The sequence below is a fragment of the Amblyraja radiata genome, chromosome 7 (assembly GCF_010909765.2).
Source record: "Amblyraja radiata isolate CabotCenter1 chromosome 7, sAmbRad1.1.pri, whole genome shotgun sequence".
Taxonomy (NCBI): Eukaryota; Metazoa; Chordata; class Chondrichthyes; order Rajiformes; family Rajidae; genus Amblyraja; species Amblyraja radiata.
In genome coordinates, this window is record NC_045962.1 from 31,124,694 (window position 1) to 31,144,546 (window position 19,853).

The 19,853-nt window shown below is 43.4% G+C and overlaps 1 protein-coding gene across 8 annotated transcripts in view; it reads left to right on the forward strand.

The window, feature by feature from the left end:
- mylk (myosin light chain kinase) overlaps positions 1 to 19,853 on the forward strand; it is a 246,343-nt gene that overhangs the window by 131,754 nt on the left and 94,736 nt on the right. For all 8 annotated transcript variants that reach the window (XM_033024039.1, XM_033024038.1, XM_033024037.1 and 5 more), the window contains one exon: positions 9,042 to 9,194. In XM_033024039.1, coding sequence (XP_032879930.1) covers positions 9,042 to 9,194 — 153 coding nt within the window. The remainder of the gene's footprint in view (positions 1 to 9,041; positions 9,195 to 19,853) is intronic.

Sequence of the window (19,853 nt, forward strand, 5' to 3'; positions counted from 1 at the left end):
GTTTGAGATTTTGTTGAGGCTACCTTATTCCTCTGTTAATCATTGGGTTGTCTGATTACAGGTCTTTGTTACAGTAAAACAACCTGACTTTGTCAGTCACTGTTGCAACTAATTAGCAGATAGTTCTCAAATCGTCGATTTAGTTCTTAAGACACCATAAGTAGCAATGTTACAAAATTTTGAGATTTAAAAAATCAAGTCTGCAATTTATCCCATCAGATAAATCATAAAAATAAGTTTAATTTGACACCTAATTCACTTTCATATGTCAAGTATTTAAAAAGTTATGGCCATTTTCATACTCGGAAATTAGCATCTTGTTCCCTATTGATTTTCTATGGACATAACAAAAAAGCTGTGATCGTGGGGACAGTCAAAAGCCCATAACTTTCTTAAAAATTAAGAGAACTGAATGAAATTTTCAGTTATCATAGATTGAAGCATTCTGAAACAAATATAAAATAATCTTACTTGGATGACCGGAAATTAAAGCATATAATTAGTTAGTTACCTAATTGTAGCTAATTTCAAACTTCAATTACTAGATCTAAACATCTATCCATTTCTTAATAAATGTTTAACATTTTTAAATAGCCTAAGTGTCCAAATAATATTCACAAATAATTCACAATAAAACATGATTTTTAAATCTCATTTACATTAATTTATAGGCCAAATGGAAGGAATTTAGTGTTTAATTGCTGTAAATTAAAGTCCATTTAAATCAGCTTTCTAGTGGGATCCTGTGAACGCGCTGGTTTAGAACGTTCACATTGCGGTAGATTTGTGCCTCAAATACCCAGAAAAATACTGCGGGATATAATGGGCCCAAAATTAGCTACTCGCAACATTAAACTTTGTATAAAGGGATCTTAAGAATCCCTTTTTAACGTAAAAATAAACAGCATACCTTCTGTTGTCCCCTGTATGAGATCTGGCCCGTTGTCGGCGGTCGGGGGTTTAGAGGTTAATTTTTAACCTACTATAACAATTAATTAAAGCCCTTAAAACTAATAATAGCTCAAGCGAGGGAATCTTCCAGCGATTTTTCGTTAATAATTAACTAGGCTGAAAAACCTCGATTTGAACAGCCTAGGGAAAATCGCATTTTAAACCCGCCCCCCTCTAAACGGTGCCAAAATCGCGCACACGGGCTGGGACAGATTTTCAGCGACGCTTCAGGTACGTTTTGCAACATACCTACCATAAGACGTAGGAGCAAATTAGGCCATTTGGCCCATCTAGTCTTCCCCGTTGTATAATCATAGCGGATCTATTTTTCCCTCTCAGCCCCATTCTCTAGCCTTCTCCCCATAACCTTTGACGCCCTTACTAATCAAGATCATATCAATCTCCGCTTTAAAAATGCCCAATGTCTTGGCCCCCATAGCCATCTGTGGCAATGAATTCCACAGACTCCACCACCCTCTGACTACAGAAATCCCCCCTCATCTGCTTACTGAAGGTATGTCCTTTTATTTTGAGGCTGTGCCCTCTGTCCCTAGACTCTCCCATTAGTGGAAACATCCTTTCCACTAATATTCCATCCACGCCTTCTATTATCCAGTAGGTTTCAATGAGTTCCCCTCCCCCCCAATCCTTCTAAACTCCAGTGAGCCAAGTCTTAGACCCATCAAAAGCTCCTCATACATTAACCCAATCATTCTTGTAAACTTCCTCTGGTATACCAGATGGTCCTACTTCTGCACCGTGAATTGGGATAATTCCAAAATATTGTGTCTCAAATCTTTTCACAATCTAAACCTTGTATAAAAAATCTTTTAACTTTTTGACTGCAGTGAGCAAATGTGGAATGCTTAATCAGAAAGAAATTCTAATGGTTGCATTATATATTATTTTTTTTTTTGCATTGCAAATTATAAAGTTTTAAATGATTACTTTCCATATTTGCAAATAGATCAGTAATGCCTTAACACAAAGTCTTAACCGGCTGATCATTCTCTCCTTCCGTATAACAAGATGAAAGTCATAACTCTTCCTGTACACACTGCCACAATCTTAGCATGTTGTTAGTTTTACTTTGTGGTTGTAATCAGAGTTCCCTTGATTGAGATTTCCCTGATAAATTCACAGGAAATTCAATTGGAAATTTGAACAACAAACAAATTAAAACAAAATGTTGTGCTTTTGTTGCACTTTATCTTTTTGGTTTTAAGGAAATAATGAACCATGTGTTTTGATTTTAAATCCTTAACGACAAGGGCACTAGCTTTTGTAAACTTTGGGTGGAGAGTGCGGCACGGTGGCACAGTGGTAGAGTTGCTGCCTTGCAGCATCAGACACCTGGGTTTGATTCTGACCACGAGTGCCGGCTGTAGTTTGCTGGAGTTTGCACGTTCTCCTCGTGACCTGCATGAGTTTTCTCCGGGATCTCTAGTTTCCTCCACTCTCCAAAGACATACAGGTTTGTAGGTTAATTGGCTTGGTATAATTGTAAATTGTGGGATCCCTGATCGGCGCAGAATTGGTGCAGAAGGGGCTGTTTCAGCTCTGTATCTCTAAACTAAACTAAACTAGGTAGATACAAATGCTGGAGAAACTCAGTGGGTGAGGCAGCATCTATGGAGCGAAGGAATAGGTGCCGTTTCGATGGGCTGAACTTTTTCAGACTGAAGAAGGGTCTCGACCCGAAACTTCACCTATTCCTTCGCTCCATAGATGCTGCCTCACCCGCTGAGTTTCTCCAGTTTTTTTGTCTACCTTCGATTTTTCCAGCATCTGCAGTTCCTTCTTAAACTAAACTAGGTTGCTCTTTACTCCAGTATTTGAGTGATAGAATTTGTTCGCAATGCTGTAGTTCTAAAGTGATGGCAGAAGGTGTCTCCATTTTCTTGAGTTACTGGGTGGTTTGAATGATTGATTGAAAGATGCAGCATGGAAACAGGCCCTTCAGCCCATCGAGTTTATGCTGACCATTGATCACCAAGTTCACACTAGTTATACGTTATTCCACTTTCGCATCCGCTCCCTACACACCAGGGGCAATTTACAGAGGCCAATTAATCTACAAACCGTGCACTTCTTTGGGATGTGAGAGAAAACAGGAGCACTTGGAAGAAACCCATGCAGTCACAGGGAGAACACGCAAAATCCACACGAACAGCACCCAAGGTCAGGGTCAAACCCAGGTCTCCGGCACTGTGAGGCAGCGGGCTCTACCAGCTGTGCCACTGTGCCACTTTGAGCATGATTGTAATCTGGTTGCGTTATGTTTTATTTGCCTTTTTCCTCAGCGTAGATTTAGAGTCGGAGTCATACAGCATGGAAACAGGTCCTTCAGCCCAAATTGCCCATGCCGACCTACAAGCCTCATCTACATGTCCCGCCTGCCTGTATTTGGCGCATATTCCTCTAAACCTATCCTATCCATGTACCTGTCTTAAATGTTGTGATAGTACCTCCTCAACTACCTCCTCCAGCAGCTCGATCCATACACCCACCACCCTTTGTGTGAAAAAGTTGTGTGAAAAGTCTTTCCCCCCTCACCTTAAGCCTATGTTCCCTGGTTCTCGATTCCTCATACTCTGGGTAAAGGAACGTAGGGGCTTGCTGTGGGGTTTTTTTCTGGGTGTTCCAATCTCCTCCCACATTTCAATGACGTACAGGTTTGTAGGTCAATTGTTTTTGGTAAAAATTGTAAATTGTCCCTAATGTTTAGGATAGAGCTTGTCTGCCTGCGGGCATCGCTGGTTGGTGTGGACTCGGTACGCCGAAAAGGCCTGTATTTCTAAATTGAACTAAACTAAAAAATCATTGACGTTGCCTATTTCATCCTTTCTATACTATTCATGGAGACTGTTTATCTTCCGACAGTATGGCACTCCACAGTAGACTGTATTAACTTATGTTAACGATTTCTCATTTTTAAGTGTTCAGAGTGAAGTCCATGTGTAAGCACACAATAAAGTAGGGATCCTCAACCTTGCACAGGGATGTCTCAGTAGGGACATAACAAAGTTGCCACTTTTGAATATATTAAAATAAATTAGGACAAAAGGGCACAGGTTAAAGGTTCTGTGAGTTAAATTCAATACAGATGTCAGGAAGCTTTTCCATATTGGGATACTGTGAACAGCAGCTGGAATTAGTTGCCAGGAAGTTTTCTTTTGAGGCCTGCACACAGAAATCATTTAATATATGATTACAGTAACCGGAAGCTGATCGGGTTAATGTTCTCAAAAGATAAGATTTAATGCCAATCCTGTGGTTTTGGGATTTGAGATACTAACAGCTGATGTTCACTCCTTGTTTTTTTTATCGTTCTGAACAATGGATTATGTGTTAAACACTGATAACATTTACCCTTATCATGCATTTTATGCGTTATATAAAAATGATTGGATTCGTAAAAAGCTACACATACCAGAACTGAAGGTTAACAGCACTGGCATCTTGGAAGAAATCTGGAGGAAGATGTTAGTTTCAATGAAAGCCTCAATTTTAACACGTGAGAAGAAACGCAGGCAGGTTTAGCTCCCATGACCCGTTTCTACTCTCCCAGCTCTGGCAGTAATCGAGCTACTTTCAGCCAAGCTCCCCTGAGTCTTATATAAGTTTAGTTTAGAGATACCACATAGAATCTGGCCCACTGAGATTACGCCTACTCTCCATCACCCGTTCACACTAGTTCTGTGTTATTCCACTTTCACATCCACTCTCAACACACCAGTGGCAATTTCCAGAGAGCCAATTAACCTACAAACCTGCACGTCTTTGGAGTGTGGGTGGAAACCGGAGCACCTGGAGAAAACCCACAAGGTCACAGGGAGAACCTACAAATTCTTTTAGACACAAAATGCTGGAGTAACTCAGTGGGACAGGCAGCATCTCTGGAGAGAAGGAATGGGTGACGTTTCAGGTTGAGACTCTTCTTCAGACTACAAACTCTTTTCAGAGTAGAAACTGTTTTCTGCCCCAACCCCCTGTCACCTACTACCTCTATCATCCCTCCCTCTGGCTTTACATTTCATACCACTTCTCTCCTTATCCAGCACCCTTTTGTCTCCTTTTCACCTCTAACCTGCGTCCACATATCATACCCTGCCTCGTCTTTCACTTGTCAATTGGTCTGAAAAAGGACGGCACAATGGAGCACGGGTAGAGTTGCTGCCATACAGCGCCAGAGACTGGGTTCCATCCTGCCTAAGGGTGCTGTCTGTACGGAGTTTGCACATTCTCCCTGTGACCGCCTGTGTCTCTGGGTGCTCCAGTTTCCTTCCACACTTCAAAGACATACAGGTTTGGCTTTGTAAATTGTAAATAAGCGTGTAGGCTAGTGCTAGTGTACGGGGTGATCACTGGTCAGCGCAGACACGTTGGGCCAGAGGGCCAGTTTCCGCACTGCATTTCTAAAGTCTAAAGGTCTTAAGGATCCTGACCCGAAACAGTACCTATCCATGTCTTTCACATATGCTGCCTGACCCACTGAGTTACTCCATTTCTTTGTGTTTTTGAAGTTCCTTGTGTCTCCACGTTACCCACTTTCTTGTTTTCTTGCTACACACTCCCACAAATCTTTTCCCATATCTTGCAACTTGCACAGTCACCAGCTGCATCCAGTCATCCTTCTCGGCTACATAAATCTCCCAGTTACATTTATATTCACCACTCCCTCCTCCAGATTCCAGCTTGGTTCTTCTCCACCTCTCAATGCAGTATCAATCTCACTCCCAGTGTGCTTGCAAATCTCCACTTCCCTTTGCAATTGCCACTCACTAACAGTTAGCGTTGTCTTCTGTAGGAGGGGCATCGAGAACCAGAGGACATCGGCTTAAGGTGATATGGGGAAAGATTTAATAAGAACCTGAGGGGCAACTTTCCAACTGAGAGGATGTGGGGCATATGGAACGAGCTGCCTGTGGAGGTAGTTGAGGCAGGTACGACAACAATACCTAAAAGACATTTGGACAGGTACATGGATAGAAAAGATTTAGAGGGGTATGGGCCAAACGCAGGCAGGTGGGACTAGTGTAGAAGTGGCATGTTGATCGGAATGGGAAAATTGGGCGGAAGGGCCTATTTCTGTGCTGACAGCATTGCTGGTACCAGTGCAGCAAGACCTAGGCCGTTGTGCTTTATATTAAATCAAACACATCTGAATCATGTACTTCCAAAACCCATCTCTCTGCAGTTAAGCTGCACCACTGATGAAGCCTGTCCCTCGTGACCTTGAAATACACTACTCAATCTTAGCAACGTGAAACTAATCTAATACTTGATTTTGCCCATTACATCCCAGCGGTATGAACATTGACTTCTCTAACTTCAGATAGTCCTTGCTTTCTCTCTCCACCCCTTCTCCTTCCCAGTTCTCCCAACAGTCTTACTGTCTCTGACTACATTCTATCTTTGTCCCGCCCCCTCCCCTGACCTCAGTCTGAAGAAAGGTCTCGACCCGAAACGTCGCCCATTCCTTCTCTCCAGAGATGCTGCCTCACCCGCTGAGTTACTCCAGCATTTTGTGTCAACTCAATTTTGCCCTGTGGTTTGATTTTGCTCTGTTGCAATAAAAGTATTTTTTCAGGATGCATGTTATTTACAGCTTGGTCCTCTTCCATATGTTCATTGGAACTTGAGTGGGCCACACGCAAACACAACGGAAAAGACATTTACTTTCAAATATAACTTGAAAACTTGTTTAAGTTAGACCTGCTTTGAAGTTCCCTAAATTCCTTTCCCCCGAGACACCACCAGGAAATTTTCCATTATAGTTCAAGTCACGTGAAGCTTTTTCCCAGGCTGGTAAGGTCAAAGACTAAAGGGCATAGCTTTAAGGTGCGAGGGGAAAAGTTTAAAGAAGATTTGTGGAGCAAGTTTTTTTTAATAAGCGGGTAGTAGATGCCTGGAACATGCAGCAGAGGTGGTGGTGGTGGTGGAGGTAGATCCTATAGTGGCATTGAAGAGGCTTCTGGATAAGCAAAAGGGCAGTCAGGGAATGGAGGGATGTGGATCACACACAGGCAGAGAAGATCAGTTTAACTTGACATCATGTTTGGCACAGGCATTGTGGGCTGAAGGGCCTGTTTCTATCCTGTACTGTTCTAAGTGTAGGAAGGAAATGCAGGTGCTGGTTTATATCGAATCGTTTTGCTGAGCACTGACGCTCAGTCTGCGTTTGCCCGACACGATCTCCTGGTTGCCAGACATTTTAACTCCGCTTCCCACTCTAAATACTGACCTTTCTTTTCCTGGGCCTCCTCCACTGTCAGACTGAGGCCACACGCAAATCAGAAGAACAGCAGCTCATATTTTTGCTTGGGCTGCTTCCAACACAGTCGTATGGACGTTGATTTCTCTAATTTCAAGTAACTCTTACATCCTTTCCCCCCTCACCCCCTAGTCATCCTACTAGTTCTACTGTTCGCATCCTTATATCCCTGCCGTGCGCACATCTTCCCCATCCAACAATGGGCCATTATGGGCTCCACCCTTCCCGAGGTTATCTGTTGCCGACCCTGTTTTGTTTTGTTCTGGCCTTCTCTATCTTTCAGTCTGAAGAAGGGTTCCGACCCAAAACATCACCTATTCCTTTTCTCCAGAGATGCTGTCTGACCCGCTGAGTTACTCCAGCACTTTGTGTCTATCTTCTGTACTGTTCTATGTTCGGTGAATTTCTTCTTGAAGCAACAGACCCTGTCAAAAGTAACTTTGACAGCGCTACAAGTCAGTGCAAGGATTTTCTTTAAGGTTAATGCCAGTTCGAGACATGGATGATGTGTTTGGACTCTGAGAGCACAGACAGGCATTATAAATAGCAGATTAAATTGTTTTCAGATACAAACAAGAACACAAAATGGTTTTATAAGCATACCCTGCAAAGCCCCAGCTTTAAGGAATCTTTTTATAGACGGGAAGGTCAAAGAACAACTTCCGCTGGGATACCAGCCCATTGCTGTTGAGGTCAATCGAAAGGGAAATTAAGAAGTAACAAAAAAGCCAGATAGTATTAAAACGGAAATAATCTCCCATTTCAACGGTATAGGAATGTGAAGTTAGAGCAGATAATGAAATCCTTGATCGTTCACTCTTAGCAGACAGATTTCGGGAGATTCCTAAGTATTCACAGTGGTTCACACTTGGAGCTGCTGCCTCACAGCATCAGAGACCCAGGTTCGATCCTCACCTCATGTGCTGTTTGTGTGGAGTTTGCACATTTTCTCTGTGACCAGGTGGGTTTCCTCCAGGTGCTCCGCCTTCTTCCCGCATCCCAAAGCCGTTATCACGCAACTGAACCATCCTACCAACTACTAGAGGGCATTCCTGAGCTACTATCTCCACTATCTTTGACTGGACTTTACTGTACATTACACTAAACTCTTGCACTGAACATTATCCACGTTATGTCGTCATTCACATTAGTCGGCCATGGGAATGGATCTGCCGGCTCCAGCCGGGCCGATATTCCAGAGCCCCCGCCGCAGGGGACAAATTTGACTCGCCGATCGGCAAAGTTCGGATCGCCCCCCTCACCCAGCCAGGGGGACTTCTGGGGGGGGGGGGGGGGGGGAAAAAAAGTGCACTCTCATAATTTGGTCCGGATTAAAGGAGGTGCCAGAAAGTCAGTGGTGGACCTGTAATTAAATTCTGATACCCCTAATGTGATGGAACACTCTTCACTTGCCTGGATGCAGGCAGCGTCACCAACTCTGGTCCCGTTATTGTGTTGCAGGAAGCATGTGGAGATTTGAGAGGGTGCAGAAGAGGTTCACCAGGATAGTGCCTGCATTAGAGGATATTAGCTATAAAGAGGTTGAATAAACATTGGTTATTTCCTCTAAAGCATCAGAGGTTTAAAGGAAACCTGATAGAATTATGAGGAATGGATGGAGTAAACAGTCTTTTTCACTTTTTGTAACTATGTCGGGCCTTTGTGGCAACTCTTTTGTGTACTTTGTTGGCAAACACAAAGGATTTCACTGTGCATGGCTACAAGTGACAATAAAGTATCATCATCATCAAGATGTAGTCATACTTAAGGTCGATTTGTTTGACGGTTTCAAATTCCTCTCTTTCGTCCACAGACAAACCCTTCCAGTACGCACACAACACTTATAAAGATGGCATAGCAAAGTTATCCGTGCTGGATGCTTTGCCAGAAGATGATGCTGTTTATACCTGCGTGGCAGAGAACAAATTGGGAACGGTATCTTGCTCTGCCAAAGTGACGGTGAAAGGTAAGGGAATCTTTACAACTCTACTTGCTGTGGAAAATAAATAATATTGTATGAATCTATCTTACCCAGTTATTTTGTGTAAGAGTAAAATTACCATCATCTTATTATCTTCGGAGGACTGCCCTGGCAGACCCATTGTTCTTGCCTGCTCCTGCCCCATTGAACAACTCCAAATACCTGAATCTATCTTGTGCCCCCCCCCCCCCCCCCCCCCGCTCTTGCCCAGTCACTTCTGACCTACATCCGAGGCACATCACATGCTCTTCCTAATTCCTGAGCCCTCATTGACTCATCTTTATTCCCTCTTGTACTACAACGTCTGAAGAAGCTCCCGACCCAAAACTTCGCCTAGACATGTCTCCCAGAGATGCTGCATGACCCGCCGAGATACCAGTGCTTTGTGTTGTTTTTCTCTGCAAACCAGCATCTGCAATTCCTTGTGTCTCCATCATCTTATCGTTCGGCTTCTTTCATCACTCCAACTTATCACAATTATTTACATAAAATGTTCTAGAAATGGACAATTGTACAATCAGAGTGATGGAGAGTGCCAGTATGAGAGAGAGAGAGACTGTTGGAGTGTGTCAGAGACTGTATGAGAGAGAGAGAGTGAGAGACATAATGTGGCAGAGCGAGATGGAGTGTGTCAGTGAAAGAGAGAGATGGAATGTGTCAGAGGAACAACACAGTTGCATTATTCGCTTGTAGAGACTATGAACTGTAGATACTGATGTATTTAAAAAAATGACACAAAGTGCTGGAATTACTCTGGGTGAGGTAGCATCCCTGGAGAACATGGAAAGTGACGTTTCAGGTCGGGACCGTTCTACAGACCCTGGATTCGGAAGAAGGTTTCCGAGCCGAATCATCACCTTTCCATGTTCTCCAGAAATGTTGCCTGACCTGCTGAGTTACTCCAACACTTTCTCTCTTGCATTATTCACTTTCTGGCTTGCAGTGGCTCAATGACAGTCAAGGAACAAAAGCTTTGTCATGCAGTAAAATACCAAGCCGAGCAACCTGTAGCGAGTTTAATTGCCAAATAATAAGCAATTGCAGCAAAGTCTTGACACTGATAGAAAGTTTACAAAAGATGCCCAGTGAATTGCGAATAACAAGTTGATATTTGCCAATTCACTGGGCACCTTTTCCAAACACACCTTCCTGGATCATCCTTTGGCAATTGTTGTTGGTGCTGCTCCCGCGACCCAGTCTCAATTCTGATGCTCTGTGTGGAGTTTGCACATTCTCCCTGTGCCATATCACATCACAATGACATTCGGCTGGAGATGAATTGGTTACTGTGAATTACCTACAGTGAGTAGTGAGTGGCAGGAGAATGAGAGTGCAGTTTAGTTTAGTTTGGAGAGACAGCGTGGTCCTTCAGCCCACCAAGTCCCCGCCGACCAGCAATCCCGCACACTAACACTATCCTACACACACTAAGGACAATTTACAATTTTTCCAAAGCCAATTAACTTACAAACCTGTAAATCTTTGGAATGTGAGAGGAAAACCAGAGCAGCCAGAGAAAACCACGCAGGTCACGGAGAGAATGTACAAACTCCGTACAGACAGCACCCGTAGTCTGGATCGAACCCAGGTCTCTGGCGCTGTAAGGTAGCAACTCTGCCGCTGCACGACTGTGCTGCCCCTCAATTGTTGAACAGTTGATGGGTCTGCATAAGAAAATAGATCACGGGGAAGTGAGTGGGGGAGTGGCACTAATGGGATTTCTCTGGAAGCCTTGTAGACTCAATCAGTAACCCCTTCTGTCTCACAAGAAACTATATACAAGTTGACACATCAAATACATTATGTGCATGAAACACACACTTTGGCAGTGAAGTCTGAACTAAATTGTTTATGAAATGAAACATTTAGTATTTAGCACAGTTTATTCTTCCACGAAAAATCAAGCATTGAAACAAACATTTCACACTCTACCTTTTGTATTCTGCAGTGAAATTGGTGGTCAGTAACTCATTCTAAATCCCAATGAATACCACCAGTGGTGCAGCAGTAGGGTTGCTGCCTTGTTCGATCCTGACTACGGGTGCTGTCTGTGTGGAGTTTGTGCATTCTCCCTGTGATGGTGTGGGTTTTCTCCGGATTCTCCGGTTTCCTCCCACACTCCAAAGACATGCAGATTTGTAGGTAAATTGGCTTTTGTAAATTGTCCTTCGTGTTTGTTGGATAGAACTAGTGTACTGGTGATCACTGGTCAGGATGGAGTTGGTGGGTCGAAGGCCCTGTTACCACGCTACATATCTAAAGACTGAAAGTCATATGATAGAGAAAATATCCACAGAAATATTTAATTGAGGAAATCAGGGAAAAGTTTTACATAAATGCAAATGGTAAAAGCCCTCAATTTCTGAAGCAGATCTGAATGTTCAGATGCAAGAGATAACGGGCACTAGAATGTATGGAGTTTCCACGCTGTATTTCTAAACTGCCCAATTTAATTACAGTTAATTCTCGAAGTATTGCATTGGCCAGGAACAAACAATGATTTTCTCTTTCGGGAAAAAGCTAAACTTAATTTCGATTCTGGTAGATCGGAAATCAGATACAGCCTGTAAGATGGACACAAATAGCTGGAGTAACTCAGTGGGACAGGCAGCATCTCTGGAAAGAAGCAATGGGTGGCGTTTCGGGTCGAGACCCTTCTTCAGACTGGTTAGGGATAAGGGAAACGAGAGATATAGACGATGATGTGGAGAGATAAAGAACAATAAATAAAAGATATGCAATATGCAACTTACTGGGGGCAAACCACTGGTTAATGTTTTTCTTTTAACAGAACTTTGTTACAGTCTTTCTCTTCCTTGTTTATGCATTAAACCAAACATTTAAATATTTTCAGTAGTCCTTGAATTGCAACAGTAACTTCCTCTCAGATATTCCAAAGGCCATATTAGGAATTGTTTGTTTGCTTTGACTTCCCAACTTATTGTACAAACTTTCACAAACGGATCCCACTGATTGAAATCAGAGCTGCAAACTTTCTTACAGTGAGATGAAAAGCCATCTTATTTATTAGCTGAGCCCTTCTTGAAAGTGTATTTATAGCTACAGTTTACTTCCAGCCTGATTCATTTTCTGATATGTACAGAGGGTTCTCAGAGTGCCAGCACTTTTCCACATGATGTTTTCCCTTTTATATAGCCATTTGTATGTTTTCATGTGTATCCTCCTCCCTCTCACCCATCCAGCAGTACTTCAGGGTGAAAGAGAGGTTCATGTGCACCTCCTCTAACCTAACCTATTGCATTCGGTGATCCCACAGAGGCGTCCTGCACATCGGTGAGACCAAGCACAGACTCGGCGACCGTTTCACCGAACACTTGTGCTCGGTCCACCAAGGCCTATTGGATCTCCCGGTTGCAAACCATTTAACTCCCCCCCCCCCCCCCGGTTCCCATGCTGACTTTTCTGCCCTGGGCCTCCTCAATTGCCAGAGTGAGGCCACCTGGAGGAACAGCGCCTCGTATTCCACTTGGGTAGCTTACAGCATAACGGTAAAAACCCCATAGTTAGGATCGAACCCAGGTCTCTGGCGCTGTAAGGAAGCAGCTCTACTGCTGCGCCACTATGCTGCCCCCATGTTCTATGTCACAACTGAACGAGAGGGCGAGAAGGAGGTGGAAGTTTTCATGAAGCAGCTTCTAAAAGTCCTTCTGCTCCTCCCAATGTTAGTTTAAAAAAAATCCAGGTTGCTGTATCCTGGTAACTGGTATGGACCAAGCAAGCAGAGCTCTGCAACATTGTAGAAATTAGTTGAGGAGCAACTGCCAGAGAGAATTATAGTCATGTGTAGCTACTCTTTTGAATAAAACAATTAGAAATTGAATATAATCCCCTTTTGAAAAAGAGTGTTTGTGGAAATAGTAAGGTTATAAGTTGGCATAATGTTGTATTAGGGACGACAGATGGCACAATGGGCTAAGTGTTCGGCTGGCAACCGGAAGGTAGCCAGTTCGAATCCCGCTTGGAGTGCATACTGTCGTTGTGTCCTTGGGCAAGACACTTCACCCACCTTTGCCTGTGTGTGAATGTGTGTGAGTGATTGGTGGTGGTCGGAGGGGCCGTAGGCGCAGATTGGCAGCCACGCTTCCGCCAGTCTGCCCCAGGGCAGCTGTGGCTACAGAAGTAGCTTACCACCACCGAGTGTGACTGAGGACTGAATGAATAATGCGATGTAAAGCGCCTTGAGTATTAGAAAGGCGCTATATAAATCCCATCCATTATTACTCTGTTGGTCAGGACCAACAACAACCACTGGTGTCAAATAGGAATCCACATGTGGGCCTCAAAGGTTGACCACATCTCAATAACCTCGTAGCGCCCAGAGAAAACCCACATGGTCACAGGGAGAATGTGCAAACTCCGTACAGAGAGCGGAGTCCGGATCGAACCCAGGTCTCCGGTGCTGTAAGGGAGCAACTGATAGACACAAAATGCTGGAGTAACTCAGCGGGACGGACGGCATCTCTGGAGAGAAGGATGGATGACGTTTTGGGTCGAGACCCTTCTTCAGACTAGTCCGAAGACTAGTCAAACTCTACCGCTGTGTCACTGTGCCACCCTATAATAATCTGAAACCAACCGAATAGTGAAAGGCCTGGATAGAGTGGATGTGGAGGGGATGTTTCCACTCGTGGGAGAGTCTAGGACCAGAGGCCATAGTCTCAGAATAAAAGGACGTACCTTTAGAATGGAGATGAGGAGGAATTTGGCCAGAGGGTGGTGAATTTATGGAATTCATTGCCATTGATGGCTCTGGAGGCCGTCATTGGGTATTTTTTCAGCAGAGATTGACAGGTTCATGACAGGTCCAAAGTTACGCAGAGAAGGCAGGAGAATGAGGTTGCGAGGGAAAGATAGATCAGCCATGATGGAATGGCAGAATAGACTCGATGGGCTGAATGGCCTAATTCAGCTCCAATGACATCTGAACTTATGATCGATACTTTCAACCGTATAGGCTGCAATTAAACTTCCCCAATATGGAGTGATTGGTGTTTCTAGAGATCAGAGAACATTTACCAACCAGTGCTGGAAAGACAAATTCACTTTAATGAAAAGATCCCCTTCGGCCCAACTCATCTATGCCAACCAAGATGCCCCATCTAATCTAGTCCCATGTGCCCACATTTGGCCGGTATCCCTCTGAACCTTTCCGTGTTCTCCAGAGATGCTGCCTGATACATTGTGTTAATCCAGCATGTGTGTCTTTTGTAGATCAGCATCTGTAAACCTTCCTCATTCCTACATTCTCCCTCAAAACCTTTCCATTCCATGTACCTGTCCAAATGGCTTGTAATTGTTGTTAATGTACCTGTCTTAGCTACTTCTTCTGGCAGCTTGTCCCATACACCCACATGTGAAAAAGTTGCCCCTCAGGTTCCTTTTAAATCTTTCTCCTCTCACTTTAAACCTACGTCCTCTAATTCATCATTCTCTTACCTGGGGAAAAAAGACTGTGCATTCACCCTATTTTCTTTAATGACAATGTAATTTTTACTGAAAAGCTGTGTTTGGATGAGATTCAGAATTTGTTTGCACAACTGTTTTGCAAAGGAATGTTGATAAGTATATTCTATTTCAGAACGTAGAGATTTCCGAAGCCGTGTATTGTGGGCAGTAACTGTGAATTCCAAAACACTTCACTGATTTTAATGGTCATTTGGGATGTGGCAAAAAAAGTACCAACCCTTGACTTTCATATGTGGTCATTACATTACTACACATTAGTGAGAACGTTTTACATTGTGGTTTTTGTACTGAATTTAGAATGGAGTTGAGGATGAATTTCTTTAGCCAGAGGCTGACGAATCTGTGGAATTCATTGCCACAGACGGTTGTGGAGACCATGACATTGGGGCGGCACAGTGGCGCAGCGGTAGAGTTGCTGCCTTACAGCGCCGGAGGCCCCAGTTCGATCCTGACCTCGGGTGCTGTCAGGTGCCGGGTTTTCTCCGGGTGCTCCGGTTTCTTCCCACATTTCAAAGACGTGCAGGTTTGTAGGTTAATTGGCTTCTGTAAATTGCCCCTAGTGTGTAGGATAGAACGAGTGTATGGGTGATTGTGGCCCGCGTGGACATGGTGGGCTGAAGGGCCTGTTTCCATGCTGTATCCATAAACTAAACTAAACATTGGTATATTTAAAGCGGAGATTGATAGGTTCTTGATTAGTAAGGGCATTAATGGTTATGGGGAGAAGGCAGGAGTATGGAGTTGAGAGGGAAAAATAGGTCAGCCATGATCGAATGGTGGAGTAGACTCGATAGGCCTAATTCTGCTCCTATATCTATGGGTTTATGATCTAATAGGGATCCTCACTGATAACAATTTTAATTTGTTCACACAAGCTCCCCACATCACTCAATGTTTTTTTACACTTTCTTATTTCTTAGTGAAATTTCCATCAAATTTTCATCCACTCTGTCCATTTCTCTTTCAGACAGCAACCCACCTTAAGTAACTCTGATGTCATGTTCTTTGTCATTTCCAATGGGAGATCTCACAAGCAGATGTAAAAGCCAGATCTGTTTGACAAGAAGTCCTTTTAATGGATTCACTCCCCTCTCAACGAATAATCTGACACATGTATCAAATTAAAAAGTACAAATTAAACGGAACTGTTTCAAAGCAACAGCACCAAATATCAGTAACACCTTCATTTTGTATAGGAAGGAACTGCAGATACTGGTTTTAAACTGAAGATAGACACAAAGTGCTGGAGTATCTCTGGAGAAAAGGAATAGTTGACATTTCGGGTCGGAACCCTTTTTCAGGGGCCCGAAGAAGTGTCCCGACCTGAAACGCCACCTCCAGAGATGCTGCCTGACTCGCTGAGTTACTCCAATACTATGTGTCTACCCCTTTATTTTAGCTTTATTTGTGAAGTCTCAATTATTCTGCAATTCTGAGACATTCCAGCATTTAATGATAGCTAGACCTCATCCACTTTTTTTATAACCCTGTCACGATCTTCAGGGTTGGTGTCTATTAAGAAAGCAGCAACTAACTGTCTTTTCCTCATCCAAGTCATTTGCATCCTGCCAGTATGCTGTAATCCTACAATCTTTCTAAATTTTGTATGAGGTCTGGCCATCTGGAAGCAGTACATCACTCGATTTTCACACGGCAACTCTTTCCCTCCCCCTAGCCCTCTTACTTCCCCATGCTCCCCACTCCCACCCCAGTATGTTCCCAAAAAAATAAAGGATTCAAATTACTCCTACCTTCTCCCATCCCTCCTCTAATCACCATTTCTCCTAACTTCTCCCAACCCCCCCATCACCCTCTTCCTTTCTCCTTTGTACACTTAGCTCCCATCTTCTAGTCCCTTATTTCTCTTTTACCTTTCCCTATCCTCATCCCCTTTCACCCACATTCCTCCCTCCAGCTTTACATTTCACCTCTCTCCTTACCTAACTCCCTTTTGTCTCCTTTTCATCTCTAGCCTTTGTCACTTGCTCCACCCATCTGCCAACCAAACAGCCCCTCCCCTGCAATCAAAAGGAACTGCAGATGCTGGTTTATACCAAAGATAGACACAAAATGCTGGAGTAATTCAACGGATCAGGCCGCATCTCTGGAGAAAAGACGTTTCAGGTCGGGATACTTCTTCAAAACCCTCACCTTCATCCACCTATCACTTGCTAGGTTTTATCCTGTCTCTCACCACTCTTTTCCATATTTCCCGCCCCAATTCCAATCAGACTGATGGAGGGTGTCGACTGAAATGTCGCTTGCCCATTTCCCTCCACAGATGCTGCCTGACCTGCTGAGATTCTCCAGTACTTCTCTAGTGTCTCCCTCCTACCCACATTGTTTTGAAAAGACTATCTCTGTTTAGGCATGAGCCTTAACAAAAGCATGATTATTGTTAGGAATAGTTGTACAAGACAGTACTTTAAGGAGACTTGGCTTTTACTGTTGAATCTTTTTTCTATAAACATTCAAGAACAAAGGTGTGGCACAGTAGCGCAGCGGTAGAGTTGCTGCCTTACATTGCCAGATGCCTGTGTTCGATCATGACTATGGATACTGTCCGTATAGAGTTTGTACTGTACGTTCTCCCTGTGACCACGTGGGTTTTCTCCGGATGCTCCGGTTTCCTCCCACACTCCAAAGACGTACAGATTTGTAGGTTAATTGGCTTAGGTAAAATTGTAAATTGTCCCTAGTGCTTGAGATAGTGCTAGTGCACGGGGATTACTGGTCGGCGTGGACTCGGTGGGCCGAAGGGCCCGTTTCTGCACTATATCTCTAGAGTCTCAAGTAAACACACAAATGTCTCCCCTGCAAATAACTTGCTGTGAGTTTTACTGCCCAGCAGATGGCGATAACTCCTACCTTTTCCAAATATCTAATATGCCACAATTAAGTCCTGCTGTCTCCCTTACTCCCTACATCACGTCCAGCAGAGAAACAAAAATCATCTCTCCTTTCTCCAGAATATCCTTGTGTCACTTGCCAGGTTTTGTTCACCCCACCCCCACACCTCTCTTTTCCACTTAAACTATTTGAACATACAAAAATGTTGCAATAAAACCATGTGGGTGAACCAGATGAAAGAACATTTGCTCTCTTACAGAGAGATATCTAAAATAGAAAGCTCTGATATGAGGGATTACTTCAAGTAGAAAATAATAAGCATTAGGATGGTTGATTGTAACCAATACAACTTATCAACTGTAATAGGAAGGAACTGCAGATGCTGGTTTACACCGAAGATAGAAGCAAAGTCCTGGAGTAACTCAGCGAGCCAGGCAGCATCTGAAGAAGGGTACCACAGCGGATCAGGCAGCATCTCTGGAATAAAGACTGAGTCTTTTGAAGTACCTTGACGTGAAACATCACCTATTCCTTTTCTCCAGAGTTGCTGCCTGGCCCGCTGAGTTATTCCAGCATTTTGTGTGTATTTTCGGTGTAAACCAGCAACTGAAGCTCCTTCCTACTCATTTGAAGATCCTGACCTGAAACGTCACCTATCCAAGGATGCTGCCTGACCTGCTGAGTTACTACAGCCCTTTGCATCTTATAAAGTGCATTCCATTTGTATGACATGTTGCATTTTTCTGCGCTGACTGGTTATTAGTTTATTTTAGTTTAGAGATACAGTGCGGAAACAGGCCCTTCGGCCCACTGAGTCCGCACCGACCAGCGATCCCCGCACATTAACACTATCCTACACACACTGGGGACAATTTACACTTATACCAAGCCAATTAATTTTTCAATATAGAATTTATGAGGATTTACTTAAGTAAACTACACAAAATACATCTCTTAGCACAGAAATCTAACAAAAGCAAATGACTGCAATTGAAATATCTGAATATTTTACTGAAAAATATGATTCTGTTTTGCTTTGTGTTCAAACATCGGTTCCAGGGTTTCCCTTGAATTCTAAATCAAGAGGACCTGCACATTTAAAGGACTTTGCAAATGCCGCCCAAAATGATAAACATACACATTGTTGCAATTTCAAAAACAGTAACCTTCCCTACCATCATTAGAGCTGTATAATAATAGTCATCGCGTGCATAATATTGTTAGCAGTTCTGGTCACCCTTTCACAGGAAGGATGTGGAGGCTTTTGGAAAGGGTGCAGAGAAGGTTTACCAGAATGATGCTTGGATTAGGGGGTATTAGCTACAGGGAGAGGTTCGGCAGACGTGGATTGTTTTCTCTTGTTTAAAGGAGATGTGTGGCCATGTCTTTTTACACGAAGGGTAGTGAGTGCCAGGACTGTGCTTCTGGGGGTGGTGGAGGCAGATATGATAGTGGCGTTTAAGACATGTTTTAATAGGTGCATGGACATGCAGAGAATGGAGGGATGAGTAGGAAGAAACTTCAGATGCTGGTTTATACCAAAGATAGACACAAAATGCTGGAGTAACTCAGCAGGTCAATCAGCATCTCTGGAGAAAAGAAATAGGTGGCGTTTTGGTTTGGGTCCCTTCTACAGGTTGAATAAGGGTTCCGACTCGCATCGTCACCTATTCCTTTTCTCCAGAGGTGCTGCCTGACCCGCTGAGTTACTCCAGCATTTTGTGTCTGTCCAGGGAATGGAGGGATATGGATCTAATGGCGGCATATAAGTTGATCTTGGCATCATCTTTGTGGGCTGAAGAGCTCGTTCCTGTGCTGCTCTGTGTGAAAAGCAAACAGCTCCAGCTAATCCAGGGACAATACTGCCAGAAAACAACTTAAAATGGAAATCAGTTTGAAAAAGTACGGAGGACATTTCATTAAGATATCTATCATCAAGATTAAGCAGGATCTTGGACAATCGAGCTCCCATTAGTAATTGACTTACTCTTCTGAACAGGAGAGCTCACTAGGAGTTAAATCCTTTAGGCACGGCACATAATGCTTATTTTCCCGGCAGCCAGACTGCATTCAAATACCATAAATGGTAAATAACAGCTGCTGAATAAGAAAAGAGCTCGGGTCTTGCTAATACGATGCCTCCAGTAATAAAACAACTTTCTCTCTGAGTTGTCAGCCTCTGCCATCGTCTAGCAGATGATATTTGAAAACGAGAAATGCATTCACGTTTCAAAACACTTTCCCGAGTGCTTGAATTTTAGTGCAAAATTTTAGTGCAAAAAATATTAAATTTCTTCAGCAATTCAA